We start from the raw sequence: 20,870 nt of genomic DNA on the forward strand, positions 1-20,870 counted from the left end.
TTTAAAAAGTAAATCATTCACTGTCTGTAGTACTTAATATCTGTTGGTAACAAATTATTTGCCATGATGGTATACCAGTGGGTCCCAGTATGATGAAAAACCACTAGCCTAGAGAGAGATAAGGACATCAACCAGAGCAAAAGCAGACATAGAGAGAAGGAGATAGATGTGAAAAAGAAGAAAGGAAATTAGGTAATAGCCCTGATCTCCAGAGCAGAGTTTCTGAAACTTTACACGTACAAGAGAAACTAACACAAAAATGCACATTCTCAGGCCTCATCCCAGACCCACTGAATCAGAATCTCTGCAGTAGGAGGAATCAAACGAGTTTTCAGGTGATGCTGCCAGTGCAGAAACTACCCTTTGAGCAGCTCTGGCCTAGGTGACGTGTTGCTCACGAAGGACTTCTCCCCCACCTTAGCCACTGGTGGCCCCCTTGCAATTACTGGAACACCGTCAATCTTCTGATTGACATACAATGGGTATTTTCTAGAACCTTCTGCATCCCCAGATTTCTAGCGTGGAACAAACATATGAGGCCAAACTTATCCTTGTCTAATTACATGTGTCCTTTTTCAAACCTGAGCTGTGACAATCTAGATTGCTCTTCTGCACAGTACTCCCTCACCCGCTGCTTCCCAAACTGAACCAATCATTCAGCTTGAAAAGATTTTAACCATCAACTCCCTAGCAGGTTTTAAATGATTCTATGTATAAACGAATCACCATTTATATTGTACCTTTCTTTACAAAGAAAGAGTTCCTATGGAGTTACATCCCAGCATACTCCAGGAAATACCCTCATCCCTCCAGGCCACACCCATGGCAGTGGGAGGCCTGAGGCACACAGAGCCTGGCTCTCCATAAGGACAGAAGAAGCAACCTTGATGAAGATGCTTCACGCCATCAAGGAGGTAGGGTAGAACCTGTGAGGCTGGAGTATCTCTCTTCCTATTTCCAAAGGCTTAATCTTGCTACTGAGAGAGGTACTAGCTAGAGGAAAAGTGAATGAACAGAAAAGAAATTAAAAATAGGAAGGCTATGCCTTTTAAATACATTCTCTATGCTAAGATTTCACACCCTCAGAAAAACTGTGCTACAAACACAGACCAAAAAGGAGTTTCAGCCTCTAATGTCACAACCCAGGAAGGAAAGGATTAGGGCAGCGTCAGCCAAAGAACACAAATAATCCTCCAGTGTAATGGAGGTTTCTCAGGCCTGGGGAATGAGGGTCATCTAAATTGCTTTGCCCACCCCCTCACTGCAAAATTAATAGAAGCAGAGGTAGATAGTGAGGAAGATGTTCTTCCCCTGGAGCAGCATGCAGGAAACTGAGTTTTATTCCCTAAACCCCTGCTCTCCACATGTCTGCTTTTGACCCTGACTTCTGCTCTGGGACACTTGCTCCTTCCCCATCAAAGAGCAAAAGGCAGAAAAACGTATTCCTCAGCCAGCTGAAAACCAAACACATGTTTGGGGCTTGTAGGTTGTCTGGGTCCATTTCTCCTTTCTGACTCAGGCTGTCATCTCTCCGGTACTAAACCTTTGATGGATGAAATCCCTTGCATTCAAGTCTAACGTGGTCTCCTGGGCCTGGAAGTATGGCTTCATGAGTGTGGCTGAGGAGAGGAAAACACCCTCCTGGTCAGAGCCCCTCCTATTGCATGTTCTGAACAGACCAGCTTGCCTTTGCACCAATGATCTCAACTTGCCTAATGAGGATGTTGCTTTTCCTTAGTACGCGAGTCTCCTCAGCCAGAAGAAGAAACTGGAGGTTGATGTTGCCAGGATGCAGAAGGAAGCTGAAGAGGCGATGCGAGGGTGTCAAAGTGCAGAAGAGAAGGTCAAGAAGCCCCCTACAGAGGTGGGTCCATTGACTGTCTGCTTACTCCTGTCTTTCAGAGTTGATGGGAGCGGTAGCCAAGGGGCAAGGGCAAAGCTGCAGACAAAAAGGATTCCATTGATTCTCCATATAGCTAGCGGGAGGTTAGCTGACCCCTCTGCCTCTGTCCCCATTTTGAAAAATTAGGCCAACTGGCTCCTCCCTTCCACCCTGTCCACACAGTGAAAAGGAGCAGCTGAATTGCCATAGGCAAAATCTTATGAAAGCAAGAGATTTTTTAAAAAGTTAATCCACTTTCCACTTGAAAATCAATGTATCTAGTGTCTAGAAACAATTCCTCTTGTGTTTCCTTACCCATAGCTATTTTTCCTGGGGTCTGTAATAGCTTTATGATGATCTGCAAAGAATGCTTATTGCACTTATTTTTTTAAAATTTTTATTTATTTATTTACTTATTTATTTTTGGCTGCACTGAGTCTTCATTGCTGTGCACAGGCTTTCTCTAGTTGCAGCGAGCGGGGGCTGCTCTTCATTGCGGTGCGCGGGCTTCTCATCGCAGTGGCTTCTCTTGTTGCAGAGCACGGGTTCTAGGCATGCGAGCTTCAGTAGTTGTGGCTCACGGGCTGCAGAGCGCAGGCTCAGTTGTTGTGGCACACGGGCTTAGTTGCTCCACGGCATGTGGGATCTTCCCGGACCAGGGCTTGAACCCATGTCCCCTGCATTGGCAGGTGGATTCTTAACCACTGCGCCACCCGGGAAGTCCCTATTTCACTTATTTTTTACAGCCCATACTATTGCTTCAGTAACAGAGTCAGGTTGGTGAAGAAGGGCTTCAGGATTGGTGTACCTTCGTTATCTGCAAGTTTAAAATTGTTGATAGTGGTGCTTTTCCTGAATGAGACTAAGCTCAGCGTTGGCTGCCTTGACTGTACCTTTGTGGGAACTGGAAAAAGACACCTGCTGGACCCCCACCGTGGGTAGATGCAGACTTCTCTCAAAAGGCATGGCAAGCAGAAGGCAATACTCAGCAAAAAAAAAAAAAAAATGTCATGGAGGAGGGAGGTGAGGAGAAGTGTGTGTGTGAAGAACCCAGCCTTGCAAGTGCCAGTACTTGCTGAGAAGAGCTTGGGCTTGATTTCAGCCTCCACCCACTCCATCCCCATCAGGTGGTCTGTGTAGTCCATCAGACACACAAACACATGCAGCAGCCCTGACCTTGCCCTGTGAATGAAAACTGATGCTCTCGCTAAAAAGTATATGGGAATCGAGGAGACAAGATATTCAATTCGATTTTACATTAGTCGTTTTAAAATTCAAGAGGAGGGAAAAGCTTACTGAGTTATTTAGCATTTGGGGAGCTAAACAAAACTTTTGCACCAAATCCTAGCTACCAGATCACTGTAGAATCCAGACGAATGGGGAAGCGTGCCTAGCACTCAGCCATTTTGTATCAAAGCAGATGCTTTCTGATGGAAAAGAGGTGTGTGAAAGCTTAAAAGCGTTTGGCCAAGGAAAAAATAATATGCTTAACATTCACGAAAATCCACATGGATAGAAAGGAATAAAAAGAGCTTTTACTCCTGCTTGGTAGGTATATGCAGTCACACGTTAGGAAGACTCTATCTGCATAACCTCACCTTTATAAGATTTCCTTGGCAATGTTGAGAAATGAACTCACTACCTCTTTCCTCGCTTTAATCCTCCAATCGTTCAGCTGTGAGTTCCAACCCCACACAGCAGAACCCAGTTACCTCCGTCGTTCATTCTTTGCCCCCACCATCTACACAGACGTCTCACACTTAAATTATACAGATGGTTGGTAACCTGATAGACAGAGAAACTTTGTCTGGGAGGGCAGTGTTCTTACATTAAAGGCACTGAGAGAGGCATGAAACAGTTCTTAACAGTTGCAGCCAGACGCCAAGCCCTTAGTGTACATAGACAAAGCCAGGAGTGGGCTTCACAAGAATTAACCCTCCTTGTGCCAGATTGTTGGCACTGAGAGCCTCAGCTGCTACCAAATTCCTGGAGCCTAAATTTGTTTGCAGTTGCGAATCACAGAATTATAGAAGTGAGACGTGAAAAAGGTTCTCATAGGCACTCCACACGTTTCCTGGTGCATGATGTTAACAGGACGCGTCCTGGTGCTTTACTCAGTTAAAAGCTGTACCTTCAGTTGGTCATCTTTCTTTCAATACAGGTGTTGTATAATAATATTCACATGGTGTTTCATCTCTGGTCTGTTTCCACCACCCCTCACCCTAATCTCCAGTAGCTGCTGCTATCGTGATTGCCTTCTGGTTAACAAACTCGAGGGCCACAGAGGTCAGGGAGAGCGTGGTGGGAAGAGATTAAGTACACAGAGGCGAGGCATGGCACCTAGTCACATCAGGAACAGAAGACTGTGGGTAGAAATGTTAAGCTTGATTGGCTGCTGGACTGTCTCAGTCCCTTTCCTTCTTTTCTAGGTAGCAAACACGTCAGAAGAACTGAAGAAGGAGCAAGACACCAATGCCCGCTTGGAGAGGATGAGAGAGAACATGGAGCGGACAGAGACTTACAGGAAAGGCTGGATGACGCTGAGCAGACTGTCGTGATAGGGAATAGAAAGCAAAGCCAGAAACTCGAATCCAGGGTAGGAGCTCACCTGCATAATCATGGGGTCTTGACAACTCCCAATTCGAAGCTTATTGTCCCGTAATATCACACCAGATAGTCCCTGCCTCCCTCCTCACTTTTGCTTGTAACATGCTCTGATCTTTGACAGTGTCAGAGCTCAGTATATTCTTTCATTCTTCTTGACTTTGGGCCACTAAATAGGACTTTTCTTGGACTGGGTGCAATCCGCCATCCTGCTAAGTGACAATGCGGTACCTCCCGCTCACCTGCGCCAGCTCTAGGGCTCCCCACAGCCAGGGAGACCAACTGTTTCCAAACACACCCTCGCAGTCTTGCTTCTGTGCCTTTGCTCCTGTTATTTCCTCTGTGGAGAATGCCCGTTTCCTAACAGCCAGAGAAAGGGGAGGGAAATAACTAAATCAAGGATCAAAAAAGACTTGGTGAAAATATAGTAAGGCCTGACAGAAATGATGTAGTACCTGCCTTTAGGGAGCTCAAAAATAAATAGGAAGACCTAGCTTGAAAATAGGATTTTTAAAATTATCGAATCAATTTCAGTGACACCGTATAGGTCATGTGACAAATGCTATAAGGATGGAAAGAATATTTGACTGGGATTTCATGGTTCAGAAGGGCCCCTGAAAAATAAAGTATTGCCTTTGCACATTTATGGTATATCCGTATAATGGAATACCAATGCACATTTATGGTACATCCATATAATCACACTGATTAGAAAGGAGCGAGGAAGAGCTCTGTAATGTCCTGGAGATCATGGCTAGTGGTATAATGATGATAAAAGGTACAGGCGATGTTGAGGGTATACAAACTTCTGTGCAAGAAAGAGGGGAAATATGAAGACATGTACACATTTGCTTGTATTTTCAAAAAGAATTGGTGACAGAATAAAACAAGGACTAATAAAAACAATTACTCATAGGAAGAGAACACAGAGATAAAAGCTAGACCTTCTGAATGCAACTTGTGTAGCTGGTGTGATTGCAAAATCATATGAAACACACCCTCCCCCTTCAACCCCCTACCCCGTGAGCTGCTTTATTTCTCTCCATACCACTTATCACCATCTAACATAGTCTGTATTTTACTTTGTTTCGTTTGTGTGTTTCCCTTCCTTAGAATGGATGCTTATAGAGGGGAGAGATTTTTGCCTGTTTTGTTCCCTGCTGTATCCCTGGCCCTGGTGTCTGGTGCATAGTAGGCAACAAATATTTGTTGAATGAATATTATGTTAACCTTGGTTGTATAACTCTGTAAGGCTGCAGGCCAGCTGTTCATCTGCACTACAGCTCTCCCACAAAGCAGGGCTATGGGGCTGTGGGTGACATATGTGTGACAAAAACTCAGAGTCTGATTTCTTTAGAGAGTCAGAGCTTAACACGGAGAAAGTAGCTTAAGATGAGGCAGTACATTGGCTGAATTCTTAAAGAGGGCTATATATAGCTTATTCTCTCTCTATACACTACGTACACTCATCATACATATGTGTGTGTAATTTTGTAATCCAAGAGGGGAAGTTTATCACCTCTGCATGGAGTAGCCTTTCACATCCTTGAGTCTAAACAGCCCTTTTATGAGCTCACATAGTTCAGCCAGCTCACTTTTGGCAAGGCGGTTTTCCCAGAGAGTTTGCCCTGTTTCACCACGGCCAGAATGAGAGTGCACCCGTCTTCCCTGATGGTGTCACTATTTCAAATGATAGTGCCGACAGGCAAATGCAATGCCCGCCTGGCTTGCTGGCTGCCCGCCTGTCATCTGAGACCGTGGTTTGCTTGCAGGTCTGTGAACTGGATGGTGAACTGGAAAGCGAAGTCCGATGCATCGCGGAGGCCCAGTGGGGAGCCCGCAGGTTTGAGCGATGCATCAAAGAGCTGACCCACCAGGTACTCCAGAAAGCCACTCCCTGTTCCCCTGGCTGTGCTCCACCCTGGGCGGGTGTGCTCCCTCAAGTCTGAAACGACCCCCTAGGTCTCCTGTAGTTCGCTCTCCATCTTTGGTCTCCTTCAGCGGGAGACATCAACCTGCCCTTCCAGGGCTCCTGTGCTGCTATTGGTTTGGGGTAGTCCCGTTTCAGAGCTCTCAGGAAGCAAAATGTGAGCAGCAAGTTGCAATTAGAAGGGAAAAGCTATTTATACTCTCCTTGTTTTTTTCACACATAATGTCTGCAAGCACTTTCAGAAAGACGTCTTCCTGTGAGAGGCTGAGTGAGAACAATGTGTAAATGAAGTGACTGGCAGAGACGGGGAAGGGGGGTGTGTGTGACTCAGCCATCAGGTTGCATGGGACACTAGCTTAATTGGAGCAGGGGACATTTCCACTCTTGTTTTCTGGCCGCATGAACACTCCAGGCCACCGAGGACTCTATCTGGTGCTGGTGCCAGGTGGAAACACAGCAAATGCTGAGAGGCCCCTGCAGCTTTCTGACTGTTTCCCTGTGGACTAGCCTTGGTCTAAGCAAATAACTGAAAAGAGGTGGGCAGACTTCTTACCAGTAACTAATGTATTGCCAAACTAGCAACGTACTCCTTCACTTGTGTTTTCATTTTCTAGCCTTTCTTCCCTTTCCTTCAAATGGAGAAGACCAGAGATTCCATGGTAGCAGTGGCACAGTGCTCATCACTCTGGGCCCAGCACTTTCCCAGCACAGAGTAAGTGCACGTGTTTCAGTTGTTAAACACAGATGCCAAAGGTCACTTTCTAGCCCTCTCCGCTGCACAGTACAGCTTGTTCCAATGAAAAGGCAAACCCATCCTAGGCGCCTGCTTTACAGCAACTTGGACAGCACTCACGCAAGATCTGCTGGTCCTGATGCTGGTCCCTGAGGTTGAGTTGGTGTCAAAGACATCAAAGTCTTCCTTCCTTGCAGTAGGAAGGATAGTGTTGATAAGAAAGCAGAACGCTTCAGAAGCATCATCTTGGGCTAATTAAGATGAAATGAAATGAGCTATTTGCACAGTTCTTCTTTGCTGAATAAGTGGTTCTTTTCTAAGGCGGGTCAGTCTGACACTGGGGAATGCGCCCATGGAATGTGTGGCTGAGGAAGTAAACACCTGGGGAACGTGAAACGTGTGCTATTCTACTCTTTTCTTGAGCAAGGATAAAACACGAGGAAGCAAAATGCTGCTTGTTAATTATGTCTGGCTTTTTCTTTCTATTTTCCTATGGATTATTCTTACCGTTTTCTTCTGTAAACAGGTTCATCATAAACAATGCACCAAAGCTATACTTTCTTTGGTTTCTGTTGTCCCAAGGAATACAATCTTATTCTATTGTATTTTTATCTTTGTTTCTTGGTAGCAATAATCTTAGTGTTTCCCTTGTACTAGTATGGTGGTGTACTTCTTGATTTCTTCCAAGTGTCTGCCCAATGTTTAGAGTATATCTATTCAATTATGCAGTGATTTTCTGCCATCAAGTCAGATAATACCTATTGAGTACCTTTTTATGCAAGATAACAGGCTAGACCCTGTCAGTTTAAAGAGACATTAGAGAGCTCTCCACGTTCTTTGATATCAATGCCTGGTTTTGAAATGTTCAAGGTAGATGTCGAGTCAACTCAATCTGTTCTCCTTTAACATCAAAATAACCATAAGGACTACGAGGCAGGGTGTTTAGTGACAGTACATTGTAGATGCCATTGTGAAATGTCATTTTGAAAGGGACATAAATACGGTTTTCCTTTCCTAGGAAAAATCCTCCAGGAAGATCATACTGTATTGGAAAAGGGAATCAAGAGTCACCCCATCCACAACAGTTCTATGGCCAGTCCCCACTGAGCATTTATCTTCCCCAATATGTCCCTCTAGCATCTGGAAATTCATCCTATTTTCCTCTCCCCAGTGTCTAAAAAGGTATGCTATAAAGCAGGACATAGGATTAGGAACCTGTACTTGTTATAGAAGGTAAAGACAGTTTTCCTCCCCTCCTCCCACCTTTCCATCCACCTGCTCCATGTTACCTTTGTCTGCTTCCTATATTCAGGGATCTGTGTGTAGATGTTATTTAATCCTTACCAATCTAAATATGGATATAGTATCTTCATTTCTAGGGATAAGAAAACAAAATTTAGTCTTGGGTGTGTTCTCCAGGAACTGGATGCCAGGATGGGGTTAAAGTACAAGAGATTTATTGGAGGTAACACCTGGGAAAGTTAAAGGGGAGAGCAAGCAGGCTGAGGCAGAGGAAGCTTTCAGAGCACCTTGCGAGTCTGACACCTGTGAAAGGAAAGGGTGAAGGAAGGAGGATGGGATAAAAGGAGCCTCCGGTTGCAGTGCAGCTCTGGGCAAGTCTCCAGCACATAGATTGCTGTAAGAAGTCCGATGCTGGGCAAAAATGCCAGCTCCTGGTAACTTGGCTGTGCCCCACTATCGGCTGGGGGCTGCTTGGGGAGTGTGTGATCTCAGTATAAATGCTACAGCAGATCCCAGAGGCACTGCAGTTGGAGGGTTTCAGGTACCTGCACGCCTCACAGCTGAGTGGCAGGTTGTTTTCTTGAAGGGAAATCTGAGCCCTGCACAACTAGGGCAACCACAGTTACTTAATGCCTTGGAGGGAGCTGAGATATGAACGTAAACCTAACAGAGGCTTTGCCTCCCCACGTGGGGGGAACATTAATAGCAGCAGCCACCTAGCCTTTTTCAGTTTTCTTCTGTGTGGCCTCCTTTACCACACAGTAAATTTACTCACCTGAGTAAATTGGTTTTAAGCAGTTAAACCTCTATTGGGTTTGGAATTCCCTATGACCACATAATTCTGTGAGTCTTCAAGTTTCTTAAACCTGAGAGGTAGAGAGCTAGGCGGATTAAAACAAAGAGGGATTTTATTTTTAAAGTAGATATCTCATTTCCCCAGTCAGGTTATTTCTTATATATTGGCCCCTGCCTTAGGAAGTTTAAAATTAGTAATTAATTATCTACTATCAGATTGTACTTTAAGGTGGAAGTGGGGGAGGAGTGCTCTAGGCAACACAAAGAGTTGGTTAAACCAAACTCTCCTTCCTCCCTCCCTTCCTTTCATATATATATATATATATATATATATATATATATATATATATATATATATATAACAGATAACATTGTATCACTTTGGGGTGTACAACTTAATGATTTGATATATGTTTACATTGCAATATGATTATTACAACAAGTTTAGTTAACACACATCACCCCACATAGTTGCAAATTTTTTTTTCTTGTGATGAGAACTCTTAAGATCTATTCTCTTAGCAACTTTCAAATATACAATACAGCATTGTTAACTATAGTCACCATGCTCTATATTACATTCCCAGGACTTATTCATCCTATAACTAGAAGTTTGTACCTTTTGACCACAATCACCCATTTACCCCACCCCCAATCACCCCCCTCTGGCAGCCTCTAATCCGTTCTCATATTTATGTGAGTTCAGTTTTTTTAGATTCCACATATAGATGAGATAATATATTGTCTTTCTCTGACTGATTTATTTCACCTATTATAATGCCCTCAAGATCCATCCATGTTGTCACAAATGGCAGGATTTCCATCTTTTTTATGGCTAAGTAATATTCCTGTGTGTGTGTGTGTGTGTGTGTGTGTGTGTACACACACACACCACATCTTCTTTTTCTGTTCAGCTGTTGATGGATACTTAGATTGCTTCCATATTTTGGTTACTGTAAATACTGTTGCCATGAACATGGGGGTGAAGATATCTTTTTTGAGATAGTGATTTCATTTCCTGCAGATAAATACCTACAAGAGGAATTGCTGGATCATATGGTAGTTCTATTTTTACTTTTTTGAGGAAACTCCATACTACTTTTCATAGTGGCTACACCAATTTGCATTCCTACCAAGAGTGTACAAGGACTCCTTTTCTTCACATTCTCACCAACACTTGTTATTTCTTACCTTTTTGGTGATAGCCATTCTAACTAGTGTGAGATGATACCTCATTGTGGTCTTGATTTGCATTTCCCTGATGATTAGTGATGTTGAGTACCTTTTGATGTACCTGTTGGCCATTTGTATGTTTTTTTTGGAAAATTGTCTATTCAGATCATCTATCCATTTTTAATCAGGTTTTTAATTTTTTTGACATTCAGTTGTATACTTTATTTTTTTAGATATTAACCTCTTCTCAGATAAATGATGTGAAAATATTTTCTCCCATTCCACAGGTTGCCTTTTCATTTTGTTGATAGTTTCCTTTGCTGTATAGAAGTTTTAAAGTTTGATGTAGTCTCACTTGTTTATTTTTGCTTCTATTGCTTTTGCTTTTGGCATCAAATAAGAAAAAAAAAATCCTTGTCAAGACCAATGTCATGGAGCTTACACTCTGTGTTGTCTTCTGTTGTCTGAGTCTTATGATTCCAGGTCTTAGATTCAAATTTGTATCCATTTTGAGTTCATTTTTATGTATGGTGTAAGATAACAGTCAAATTTCATACTTTTGCATATGGCTGTCCAATTTTCCCAACACCGTTTATTGAAGAGGTGGCTGTCTTTTCTCCATTATATACTCCTGACTCATTTGTCATAAATTGGCCATTTATATATGAATATTTCTGGGCTCTCTATTCTGTTCAGTTGATCTACATGTCTGTTTTTATTCCAATACCATACTGTTTCAATTACTATACCTTCGTAATATGTTTGAAATTGAAATCAGGGAGCATGATGCCTTCAGCTTTGTCCTTCTTTCCCAAGGTTGCTTTGGCTATTCGGGGTCTTTTGTGGTTCCATTCTATTTCTGTGAAAGGTGCCATTGTAATTATGGTAGTGATTGCATTGACTTTGTAGATTGCTTTGGGTAGTATGGATATTTTAACACTAATTCTTCCAATCCATGAGCACAGAATATCTTTCCACTTATTTGTGTCTTCTTCACTTTCTTTCATTAATGTCTTATAGTTTTCAGTGTGCAAATCTTTCACTCCTCTTGGTTAAATTTATTCCTAAGTATTTTATTCTTTTTGTTGCAATTATAAATGGTATTGTTTACTTAATTTCTCTTTGTGATAGTTCATATTAGTGTACAGAAACATAACTGGTTTTTGTATAATGATTTTGTATCCTGCAAATTTACTGAATCCTTTTATTAGTTCTAACAGTTTTATTGAAGTCTTTAGGGTTTTCTATATAAAATATCATGTCACCTGTAAATAGAGAGACTTTTACTTCTTCCTTTCCAATGTGGATGCCTTTTATCTCTTTTTCTTGCCCAATTGCTCTGACTGGGACTTCCAGTACTACGTTGAATAAAAGCGGCAAGAATGGACATCCCTGTCTTATTCCTGATCTTAGTGGAAATGCTTTCAGTTTTTCACCATTGAGGATGATGTTGGCTGTGGGTTTGTCATATATGGCCTTTATTATGTTGAGTAAAGTTCCCTCTATGCCTACTTTCTGGAGGGTTTTTATCATAAATTGGTGTTGAATTTTGTCAAAAGCTTTCTCAGCATCTATTGAGATGATCATATGGTTTTTATCCTTCAATTTGTTAATGTGGTTTATCACATTGATTGATTTGTGTATATTAAAGAATCCTTGCATTCCTGGAATAAACCCCACTTGATCATGGTGTATGATCCTTTTAATGTGCTGTTGGATTGTGTTTGTTAGTATTTTGTTGAGGATTTTTGCATGTATGTTCATCAGTGATATTGGCCTGTAGTTTTCTTTCTTTGTGACATCCTTGTCTGGCTTTGGTATCAAGGTGATGGTGGCCTTGTAGAATGAATTTGGGAGTGTTCCTCCCTCTGCTATATTTTGGAAGAGTTAAGATAGAGTTAAGCTAAGATAGGTCTTAGCTCTTCTCCAAATGTTTGATAGAATTCGCCTGTGAAGCCATCTGGTCCTGGGCTTTTGTTTGTTGGAAGATTTTAAATCACAGTTTCAATTTCAGTGCTTGTGATTGGTCTGTTCATATTTTCTCTTTCTTCCTGATTTAGTCATGGCATGTTGTGCATTTCTAAGAATTTGTCCATTTCTTCCAGGTTGTCCATTTTATTGGCATAGAGTTGCTTGTAGTAATATCTCATAACCTTTTGTATTTCTGCAGTGTCAGTTGTTACTTCTCCTTTTTCATTTCTAATTCTATTGATTTGAGCCTTCTTCCTTTTTTTCTTGATGAGTCTGGCTAATGGTTTATCAATTTTGTTTATCTTCTCAAAGAACCAGCTGTTAGTTTTATTGATCTTTGCTATCGTTTCCTTCATTTCTTTTTCATTTATTTCTGATCTGATTTTTATGATTTCTTTCCTTCTGCTAACTTTGGGTTTTTTTGGTTCTTCTTTCTCTAATTGCTTTAGGTGCAAGGTTAGGTTGTTTATTCAAGATATTTCCTGTTTCTTAAGGTGGGCTTGTATTGCTATAAACTTCCCTCTTAGAACTGCTTTTGCTGCATCCCACATGTTTTGGGTTGTCTTGTCTCCATTGTCATTTGTTTCTAGGTATTTTTTAATTTCCTCTTTGATTTCTTCAGTGATCACTTCGTTATTAAGTAGTGTATTGTTTAGCCTCCATGTGTTTGTATTTTTTACAGATCTTTTCCTGTAATTGATATCTAGTCTTTTAGCGCTGTGGTCGGAAAAGATACTTGATACAATTTCAATTTTCTTAAATTTACCAAGGCTTGACTTGTGACCCAAGATATGATCTGTCCTGGAGAATGTTCCATGAGCACTTGAGAAAAATGCATATTCTGTTGTTCTTGGATGGAGTGTCCTATAAATATCAATTAAGTCCATCTTGTTTAATGCATCATTTCAAGCTTGTGTTTCCTTATTTATTTTCATTTTGGATGATCTGTCCATTGGTGAAAGTGGGGTGTTAAAGTCCCCTACTATGAATGTGTTACTGTCGCTTTCCCCTTTTATGGCTGTTAATATTTGCCTTAAGTATTGAGGTGCTCGTATGTTGGGTGCATAAATATTTACAATTGTTATATCTTCTTCTTGGATCAATCCCTTGATCATTATGTAGTGTCCTTCTTTGTCTCTTCTAATAGTCTTTATTTTAAAGTCTATTTTGTCTGATATGAGAATTGCTACACCAGCTTTCTTTTGGTTTCCATTTGCATGAAATATCTTTTTCCATCCCCTTACTTTCAGTCTGTATGTGTCTCTAGGTCTGAAGTGGGTCTCTTGTAGACAGCATATAATGGGTCTTGTTTTTTTACCCATTCAGCCAATCTGTGTCTTTTGGTGGGAGCATTTAGTCCATTTACATTTAAGGTAATTATCGATATGTATGTTCCTATTCCCATTTTCTAAATAGTTTCGGGTTCGTTATTGTAGGTCTTTTCCTTCTCTTGTGTTTCTTGCCTAGAGAAGTTCCTTTAGCACTTGTTGTAAAGCTGGTTTGGTGGTGCTGAACTCTCTCAGCTTTTGCTTGTTTGTAAAGTTTTAATTTCTCCATCAAATCTGAATGAGATCTTTGCTGGGTAGAGTAATCTTGGTTGCAGGTTTTTCTCCTTCATCACTTTAAATATGTCATGCCACTCCCTTCTGACTTGTAGAGTTTCTGCTGAAAGATCAGCTGTTAACCTTATGGGGATTCCCTTGTGTGTTATTTGTTGTTTTTCCCTTGCTGCTTTTAATATGCTTTCTTTGTGTTTAATTTTTGACAGTTTGATTAATATGTGTCTTGGCATATTTCTCCTTGGATATATCCCGTATGGGACTCTCTGTGCTTCCTGGACTTGATTGAGTATTTCCTTTCCCATATTAGTGAAGTTTTCAACTATAATCTCTTCAAATATTTTCTCAGTCCCTTTCTTTGTCTCTTCTTCTTCTGGAACCCCTATAATTCGAATGTTGGTGCGTTTAATGTTGTCCCAGAGGTCTCTGAGACTGTCCTCAGTTCTTTTCATTCTTTTTTCTTTATTCTGCTCTGCAGTAGTTATTTCAACTATTTTATCTTCCAGGTCACTTATCCATTCTTCTGCCTCAGTTATTCTGCTATTGATCCCATCTAGAGTATTTTTAATTTCATTTATTGTGTTGTTCATCATTGTTTGTTTCATCTTTAGTTCTTCTAGGTCCTTGTTAAATGTTTCTTGCATTTTGTCTATTCTATTTCCAAGATTTTGGATCATCTTTACTACCATTATTCTGAATTCTTTTTCAGGTAGACTGTCTATTTTCTCTTCATTTGTTAGGTCTGGTGGGTTTTTATCTTGCTCCTTCATCTGTGGTGTGTTTTTCTGTCTTCTAATTTTGCTTATCTTACTGTGTTTGGGGTCTCCTTTTTGCAGGCTGCAGGTTCGTAGCTCCCATTGTTTTTGGTGTCTGTCCCCAGTGGCTAAAGTTGGTTTAGTGGGTTGTGTAGGCTTCCTGGTGGAGGCAACTAGTGCCTGTGTTCTGGTGGATGAGGCTGGATCTTGTCTTTCTGGTGGGCAGGTCCACGTCTGGTGGTGTGTTTTGGGGTTTCTGTGGAATTATTATGATTTTAGGCAGCCTCTCTGCTAATGGGTGGGGTTGTGTTCCTGTTTTGCTAGTTGTTTGGCATAGGATATCCAGCACTGTAGCTTGCTGGTCATTGAGTGAAGCTGGGTGCTGGCATTGAGATGGAGGTCTCTGGGAGATTTTCGCCATTTGATATTATGTGGAGCAGGGAGGTCTCTTGTTGACCAGTGTCCTGAAGTTGGCTCTCCCACCTCAGAGGGACAGTACTGACTCCTGGCTGCAGCACCAAGAGCCTTTCATCCACACAGCTCAGGATAAAAAGTAGAGAGAAAGAATTAGTAAAGTAGGAAGAAAAAAGAAAGAAAGAAAGGGAGGAAGGAAGAAAGAAAGAAGGAAGGAAGGAAAGAATAAAGAAAGAAAGGAAGGAGGGAGGGAGGGAGGAAGGAAGGAAGGAAGGAGGGAAGGAAAAAGGAAAGAAAGAAAGAAGGTAAAGTAAAATAAAATAAAATATAATAAAGTTATTAAATTAAAAAATAATTATTAAGAAAAAAAATGGACTGATAGAACCTTAGGACAAATGGTGGAAGCAAAGCTATACAGACAAAATCTCATATAGTAGCATACACATACACACTCACAAAAAGACGAAAAGTGGAAAAAATCATAAATGTTGCTCTCAAAGTCCACCTCCTCAATTTGGGATGATTCGTTATCTAAAGGAGGGAGGGAGGGAGGGAGGGAAGGAAGGAAGGAAGGAAGGAAGGAAGGAAGGAAGGAAGGAAGGGTAAAATAAAGTTATTAAAATTAATTATTAAGAAAAAAATTAAAAAGAAAAAACTGACGGATAGAACCCTAGGACAGATGGTGGAAGGAATGCTATGCAGAGAAAATCTCACAAAGAAGTACACACATACACACTCACAAAAAGAGGAAAAGGGGAAAAAATCATAAATCTTGCTCTCAAAGACCTCCTCCTCAATTTGGGATGATTCGTTGTCTATTCATGTATTCCACAGATGCAGGGTACATCAAGTTGATTGTGGAGCTTTAATCCACTGCTTCTGAGGCTGCTGGGAGAGATTTCCCTTTCTCTTTGTTCTCACAGCTCGCAGGGGCTCAGCTTTGTATTTGGCCCCACCTCCGCATGTAGGTCCCCGGAGGGCGTCTGTTTTTCCGCTCAGACAGGACGGGGTTAAAGTAGCCGCTGTTTCGGGGGCTCTGGCTCACTCAGGCCGGGGGGAGGGAGGGGTACGGTGTGTGGGGCAAGCCTGCGGTGGCAGAGGCCAGCATGATGTTGCACCAGCCTGAGGCACGTCGTGCGTTCTCCCCGGGAAGTTGTCCCTGTATCCTGGGACCCTGGCAGTGGCGGGCTGCACAGGCTCCCCAGAAGGGAGGTGTGGATAGTGACCTGTGCTCGCATACAGGCTTCTTGGTGGCGGCAGCAGCAGCCTTAGCGTCTCATGCCCGTCTCTGGGGTCCGCGCTGTCAGCCGCAGCTTGCGCCCGTCTCTGGATCTCCTTTAAGCAGCGCTCTTAATCCCCTCTCCTCGCGCACCAGGAAACAAAGAGGGAAGAGAAAGTCTCTTGCCTCTTCGCCAGCTCCAGACCTTTTCCTGGACTCCCTCCCAGCTAGCCGTGGTGCACTAACCCCTTCAGGCTGTGTTCACGCAGCCAACCCCAGTCCTCTCCCTGCGCTCCAACTGAAGCCGGAGCCTCAGCTCGCAGACCCGCCTGCCCCGGCGGGTGAGCAGACAAGCCTCTCGGGCTGGTGAGTGCCGGTCGGCCCCGATCCTCTGTGCGGGAATCTCCCCGCTTTGCCCTCTGCACCCCTGTTGCTGCGCTCTCCTCTGCGGCTCCGAAGCTTCCCGCCTCCGCCACCCGCAGTCTCCGCCCGCGAAGGGGCTTCCTAGTGTGTGGAAACCTTTCCTCCTTCACAGCTCCCTCCCACTGGTGCAGATCCCATCCCTATTCTTTTGTCTTTGCTTTTTCTTTTGCCCTACCCAGGTACGTGGGGAGTTTCTTGCCTTTTGGGAGGTCTGAGGTCTTCTGCCAGCATTCAGTAGGTGTTCTGTAGGAGTTGTTCCACCTTTAGATGTATTTCTGATGTATCTGTGGGGAGGAAGGTGATCTCCGTGTCGTACTCTTCCGTCATCTTCCCCTCCCCCCATTTACTTTTGATTAATAGAGATATGTGGCCCTAAGCTAGATGAGCAGCTTGTCAGAGAGGACCAGCTCAGGTTAGTCTGCTCATTCTGTTTTTTCTCATACTAGAATTATTACCTATCGTTAAAATTTGTGCAACTTTTCCCTTCAGGGAGACAGAGCTCTCTCCCTTGACCTTGTGGTTATGCCCAAACATGTGCATTGCAAAAAAATGAGCCAAATAACAGCATGGTATCATGTAAAGATGGAAAATTTTTGGTTGCGTAATCACCCTGAGACCTTCCTCACCCTAGGGCTTTCCTTACTCTAAAACCTTGCTTGAGCATAAATGCAGCCCACAGTCCTTTTATCTGATGCGCCTGGACATAACTGTGGCCAAAACTACCATCTCTTGAAATGTACTTGTCAACCCTGGTTAGTAGCCGTAGCTCCATGGAATGTAATTGATAAGCACCATATATAATGGCTTATGCCTAATAATAATATATCTTGAAGGGTTTTGAATTGATTATTTAAATGCTTTGGGCTAAAATACTGCTATGTCTAATAATTACCTGTTGACCCTTATAATTGTAAAGACAAGCTCCCTCTACCCAGAATAGGATGTTAAACTGATTACAAAACAAATAACTGTGGTTAATCTATCACATACCAAATCTGTGAAAGCTGGACTACATCCAGTTTGTGGAAAGTGCTGACCATGTTCTAAATTTCCAGGGAACAACAGTTATAAAATGGATCTGGTGCCTGCTAGGAATCTGAATCCATGTATATCATACCAATATATGATATTCCATTCAATACTCAGAAGTTTAGATTCCTTTCACACATTTTTCAACTTTCTAACGTCAGAGAAGAACAAAAATATGACTAGTAGGCTCAGGGATTCCTTTTTTTTTTCATTTTTTATTTTTACAGGAAGCAGAAGCTAGTCCATAACTTTCCAAGTATAAGAAGCAGCAACATGAGTAGAATGAAGCTAAGTAAAGGGCAGAGATAGCCGAATCTCAAGTTAATAAGCTCAAGATTAAAGCAAAAGAGTTTGGGGAAAAGGTACGTCAGATATTCAGCTCTGCTCTAACTTTTAAAGCATTTGTGTTTCAGGTTCATGTCATCACATGGAAATTTCTTGTTTCTCTCTTAAAGGCTTTTAAAAAACTACATCAATAAACAGGTTCTGGGGCTTCCTTGGTGGCACAGTGGTTGAGAGTCTGCCTGCCGATGCAGGGGACGTGGGTTCGTGCCCCGGTCCGGGAAGATCCCACATGCCGCGGAGTGGCTGGGCCCGTGAGCCATGGCCGCTGAGCCTGCGCATCTGGAGCCTGTGCTCCGCAACAGGAGAGGCCACAGCAGTGACAGGCCCGCGTACCGCAAAAAAAAACAAAAAAAAAACAAACAAAAAAAACTGGTTCTGACAAAATTTTCCTATATTTATTAATTCTACTTGTCCAGGGAGTATGAAGCACTAAGCATTTGAGTGGGATGCACACTGTATTTATGATTCTCAAATGCTTAATTCTAGGTTAATGTGCAGGCTCTGAGCTCCAGGGCCTAGATTCATGTGGGTAGAACCGTCAGAAGTCCAGGGAGCAAAGATGATTAAAGAAGCACAGATGGATCTGCTTGAAATTCTAAGTGAACTCCTTCTATTGTGGGCAAGTATGTGACTTTGTATCATATTGATATGGAGACCCCAGGCGGACACGTTTAAAATTGAGGCCATGGGGCTTCCCCGGTGGCGCAGTGGTTGAGAGTCCTCCTGCCGATTCAGGGGACACGGGTTCGTGCCCCGGTCCGGGAGGATCCCACATGCCGCGGAGTGGCTGGGCCCATGAGCCATGGCCGCTGAGCCTGTGCGTCCGGAGCCTGTGCTCCGCAACGGGAGAGGCCACAACAGTGAGAGGACCGTGTACAGCAAAAAAAAAAAAAAAAAAAAAAAAAAAAAAATTGAGGCCATGAATGAGAACAAATGCAAGAGTCCTGCTTTTTAGCTATCTTCCCTAAAACAGAGAAAGGGACTGTCTACATCTCTGGTCCACCAAACTTTAGTTCTGATCCAATAGTAGGGGCCAGTGCCCTAATTTTCCTGGTAAAGTGATAGAGTGACAGCACTAAACTGTAGGCTTGGCAGCGTCATTATCTTAGTCTGTTCAGGCTGCCATAACAGAATACCAGAGACTGAATGGCTTACAAACTACAAATATTTCTCATGGTTCTGGAGGCTGGGAAGTCCAAGGTCATGGTGCTGGCGGATTTGGTATCTGGTGAGGGCCACTTCCCTGTAGACGGCCCTCTTCCCACTGTAACCTCCCATGGTAGAAAGAGAAGGAAGAAGCTCTCTGGGGTCTTTTTTGCATAAGGGCATTAATCCCAGTCACAAGGACTCAACCCTCATGACCTAATCACTTCCCAAAGGCCCCATCTCCTACTACCATCACCATGGGGGTTAGGATTTCAACCTATGAATTTTGTGGGCGGGGACACAAACTTCATATTGTGGCAGTTAGAGTAGCCTAAGCTTCCTCATTGAGATTGTTCCCAGAAACACAGTTTTAAAGTGTGATCTGGCTTTAGAAGGAGAGAATTAAAGGGGGTCGGATACCCTCCACAGAATGCCTACAGAGTACTTAGCACAGGCACCATCATTTCAGTTTTAAAAACATGGTACATGCTTGGTCTTTCTTATTTATTATAAATGAATTACTAATAACCGTTCAAGATAAGTAGATAGGGCAGCCAATAATAAATACTACCTTATGGGAGGGCGAAGGATCTCTTTTGAAGAAGAGACTGATTGGTTATGTTGAATATATTTGGATCCAAATATGAGAAATATGAGACATTTGCAGACTCCAGAAGTTTCCTATCGATGAGCAAGTAGTTGTCTCAGGGATAAGGCCTATATGGAGAGATCCAGTTAAGTGGTTTGAACTCTGGCCTCAGTTTGAGAAGTGTTATGGCCTCAGATTGGGGTCTTCTGTGCAGAACCTGCCCAGCAACCCCACGTAATGGATTTGTTTAGGGAAATACTTCACACGTGCGGCAATTGCACTCAGCTGCAGGAGGTCGAAGGGCCTCGGAAACAGATGTAATGCATTCGACTTTGTCACGATTATTTCCAACAAAGAATAAAATGAGTGAAGCAGAAATTGCTTCTGAGAGGCCAGAGATGAATAGGAAAATCGTCCTTGGCAGTGCAATGACTGTTTTCCATTCACAGGAGGAGAGCCTGAAATTCCTTCAACTGTCATAAACCAAAGGAAAAGGTTTTCTCATAGAACTGTGCATCAGGTCTGTGGAGCAAATCGGTGATGTGGCTAGTGTCTCCCTCATGGGGTCTTCTATAGAGCGCGCTGCCTTCGCTGGCAATGCAAGGCGAGCAAAAAATTAAGTGACCGAGCACACCCTTGCGGTGAATTACCGGTGTCTGCTTTCTCTGATGCAGACAATTGCCTCAATTCCCTGCCTCCCTTTGAAGCTAATGAAGAGTTGGCTAAGTCCTGCTTACGTCTGGAAAGCACTGGGTTTGGTTCTTGGTATGCGTTGCACTAATGAAAGTCACAGGAATCTCACAGAACACGCTGATATTCTGTTTTTCAGGTTCATGAAGAATGACCAGTCCTTGTTTATAAAGGACAGAGGCTGGAGAAGTACAAGGAGGTACTGTTTTATGGCCAGAAACTTAAGTTGCATTTGAAACATACACTCAATTTTTTTACTGAAGTATAGTTGATATACAACGTTTTATTAGTTTCAGGTGTACAACACAGTGAGTCGACATTTGTAAATTATACTCCATTTAAAGTTACTATAAAATGTTGGTTATGTTCCT

At 42.6% G+C, this 20,870-nt stretch overlaps 1 protein-coding gene across 1 annotated transcript in view; it reads left to right on the forward strand.

The window, feature by feature from the left end:
• MYH15 (myosin heavy chain 15) overlaps positions 1 to 20,653 on the forward strand; it is a gene marked incomplete at both ends in the record, with an annotated part of 167,516 nt that extends 146,863 nt beyond the window's left edge. Inside the window, 11 exon segments of the mRNA XM_082655327.1 lie at positions 1,739 to 1,864; positions 4,312 to 4,393; positions 4,396 to 4,478; positions 6,259 to 6,363; positions 7,031 to 7,128; positions 7,471 to 7,522; positions 17,957 to 17,974; positions 17,978 to 18,007; positions 18,011 to 18,022; positions 18,026 to 18,091; positions 20,639 to 20,653. Coding sequence (XP_082511453.1) covers positions 1,739 to 1,864; positions 4,312 to 4,393; positions 4,396 to 4,478; positions 6,259 to 6,363; positions 7,031 to 7,128; positions 7,471 to 7,522; positions 17,957 to 17,974; positions 17,978 to 18,007; positions 18,011 to 18,022; positions 18,026 to 18,091; positions 20,639 to 20,653 — 687 coding nt within the window.
• Positions 20,654 to 20,870: the final 217 nt, after the last annotated feature.

The sequence above is a fragment of the Grampus griseus genome (genome assembly GCF_964374135.1).
Source record: "Grampus griseus genome assembly, chromosome: 5".
NCBI lineage: Eukaryota > Metazoa > Chordata > Mammalia > Artiodactyla > Delphinidae > Grampus > Grampus griseus.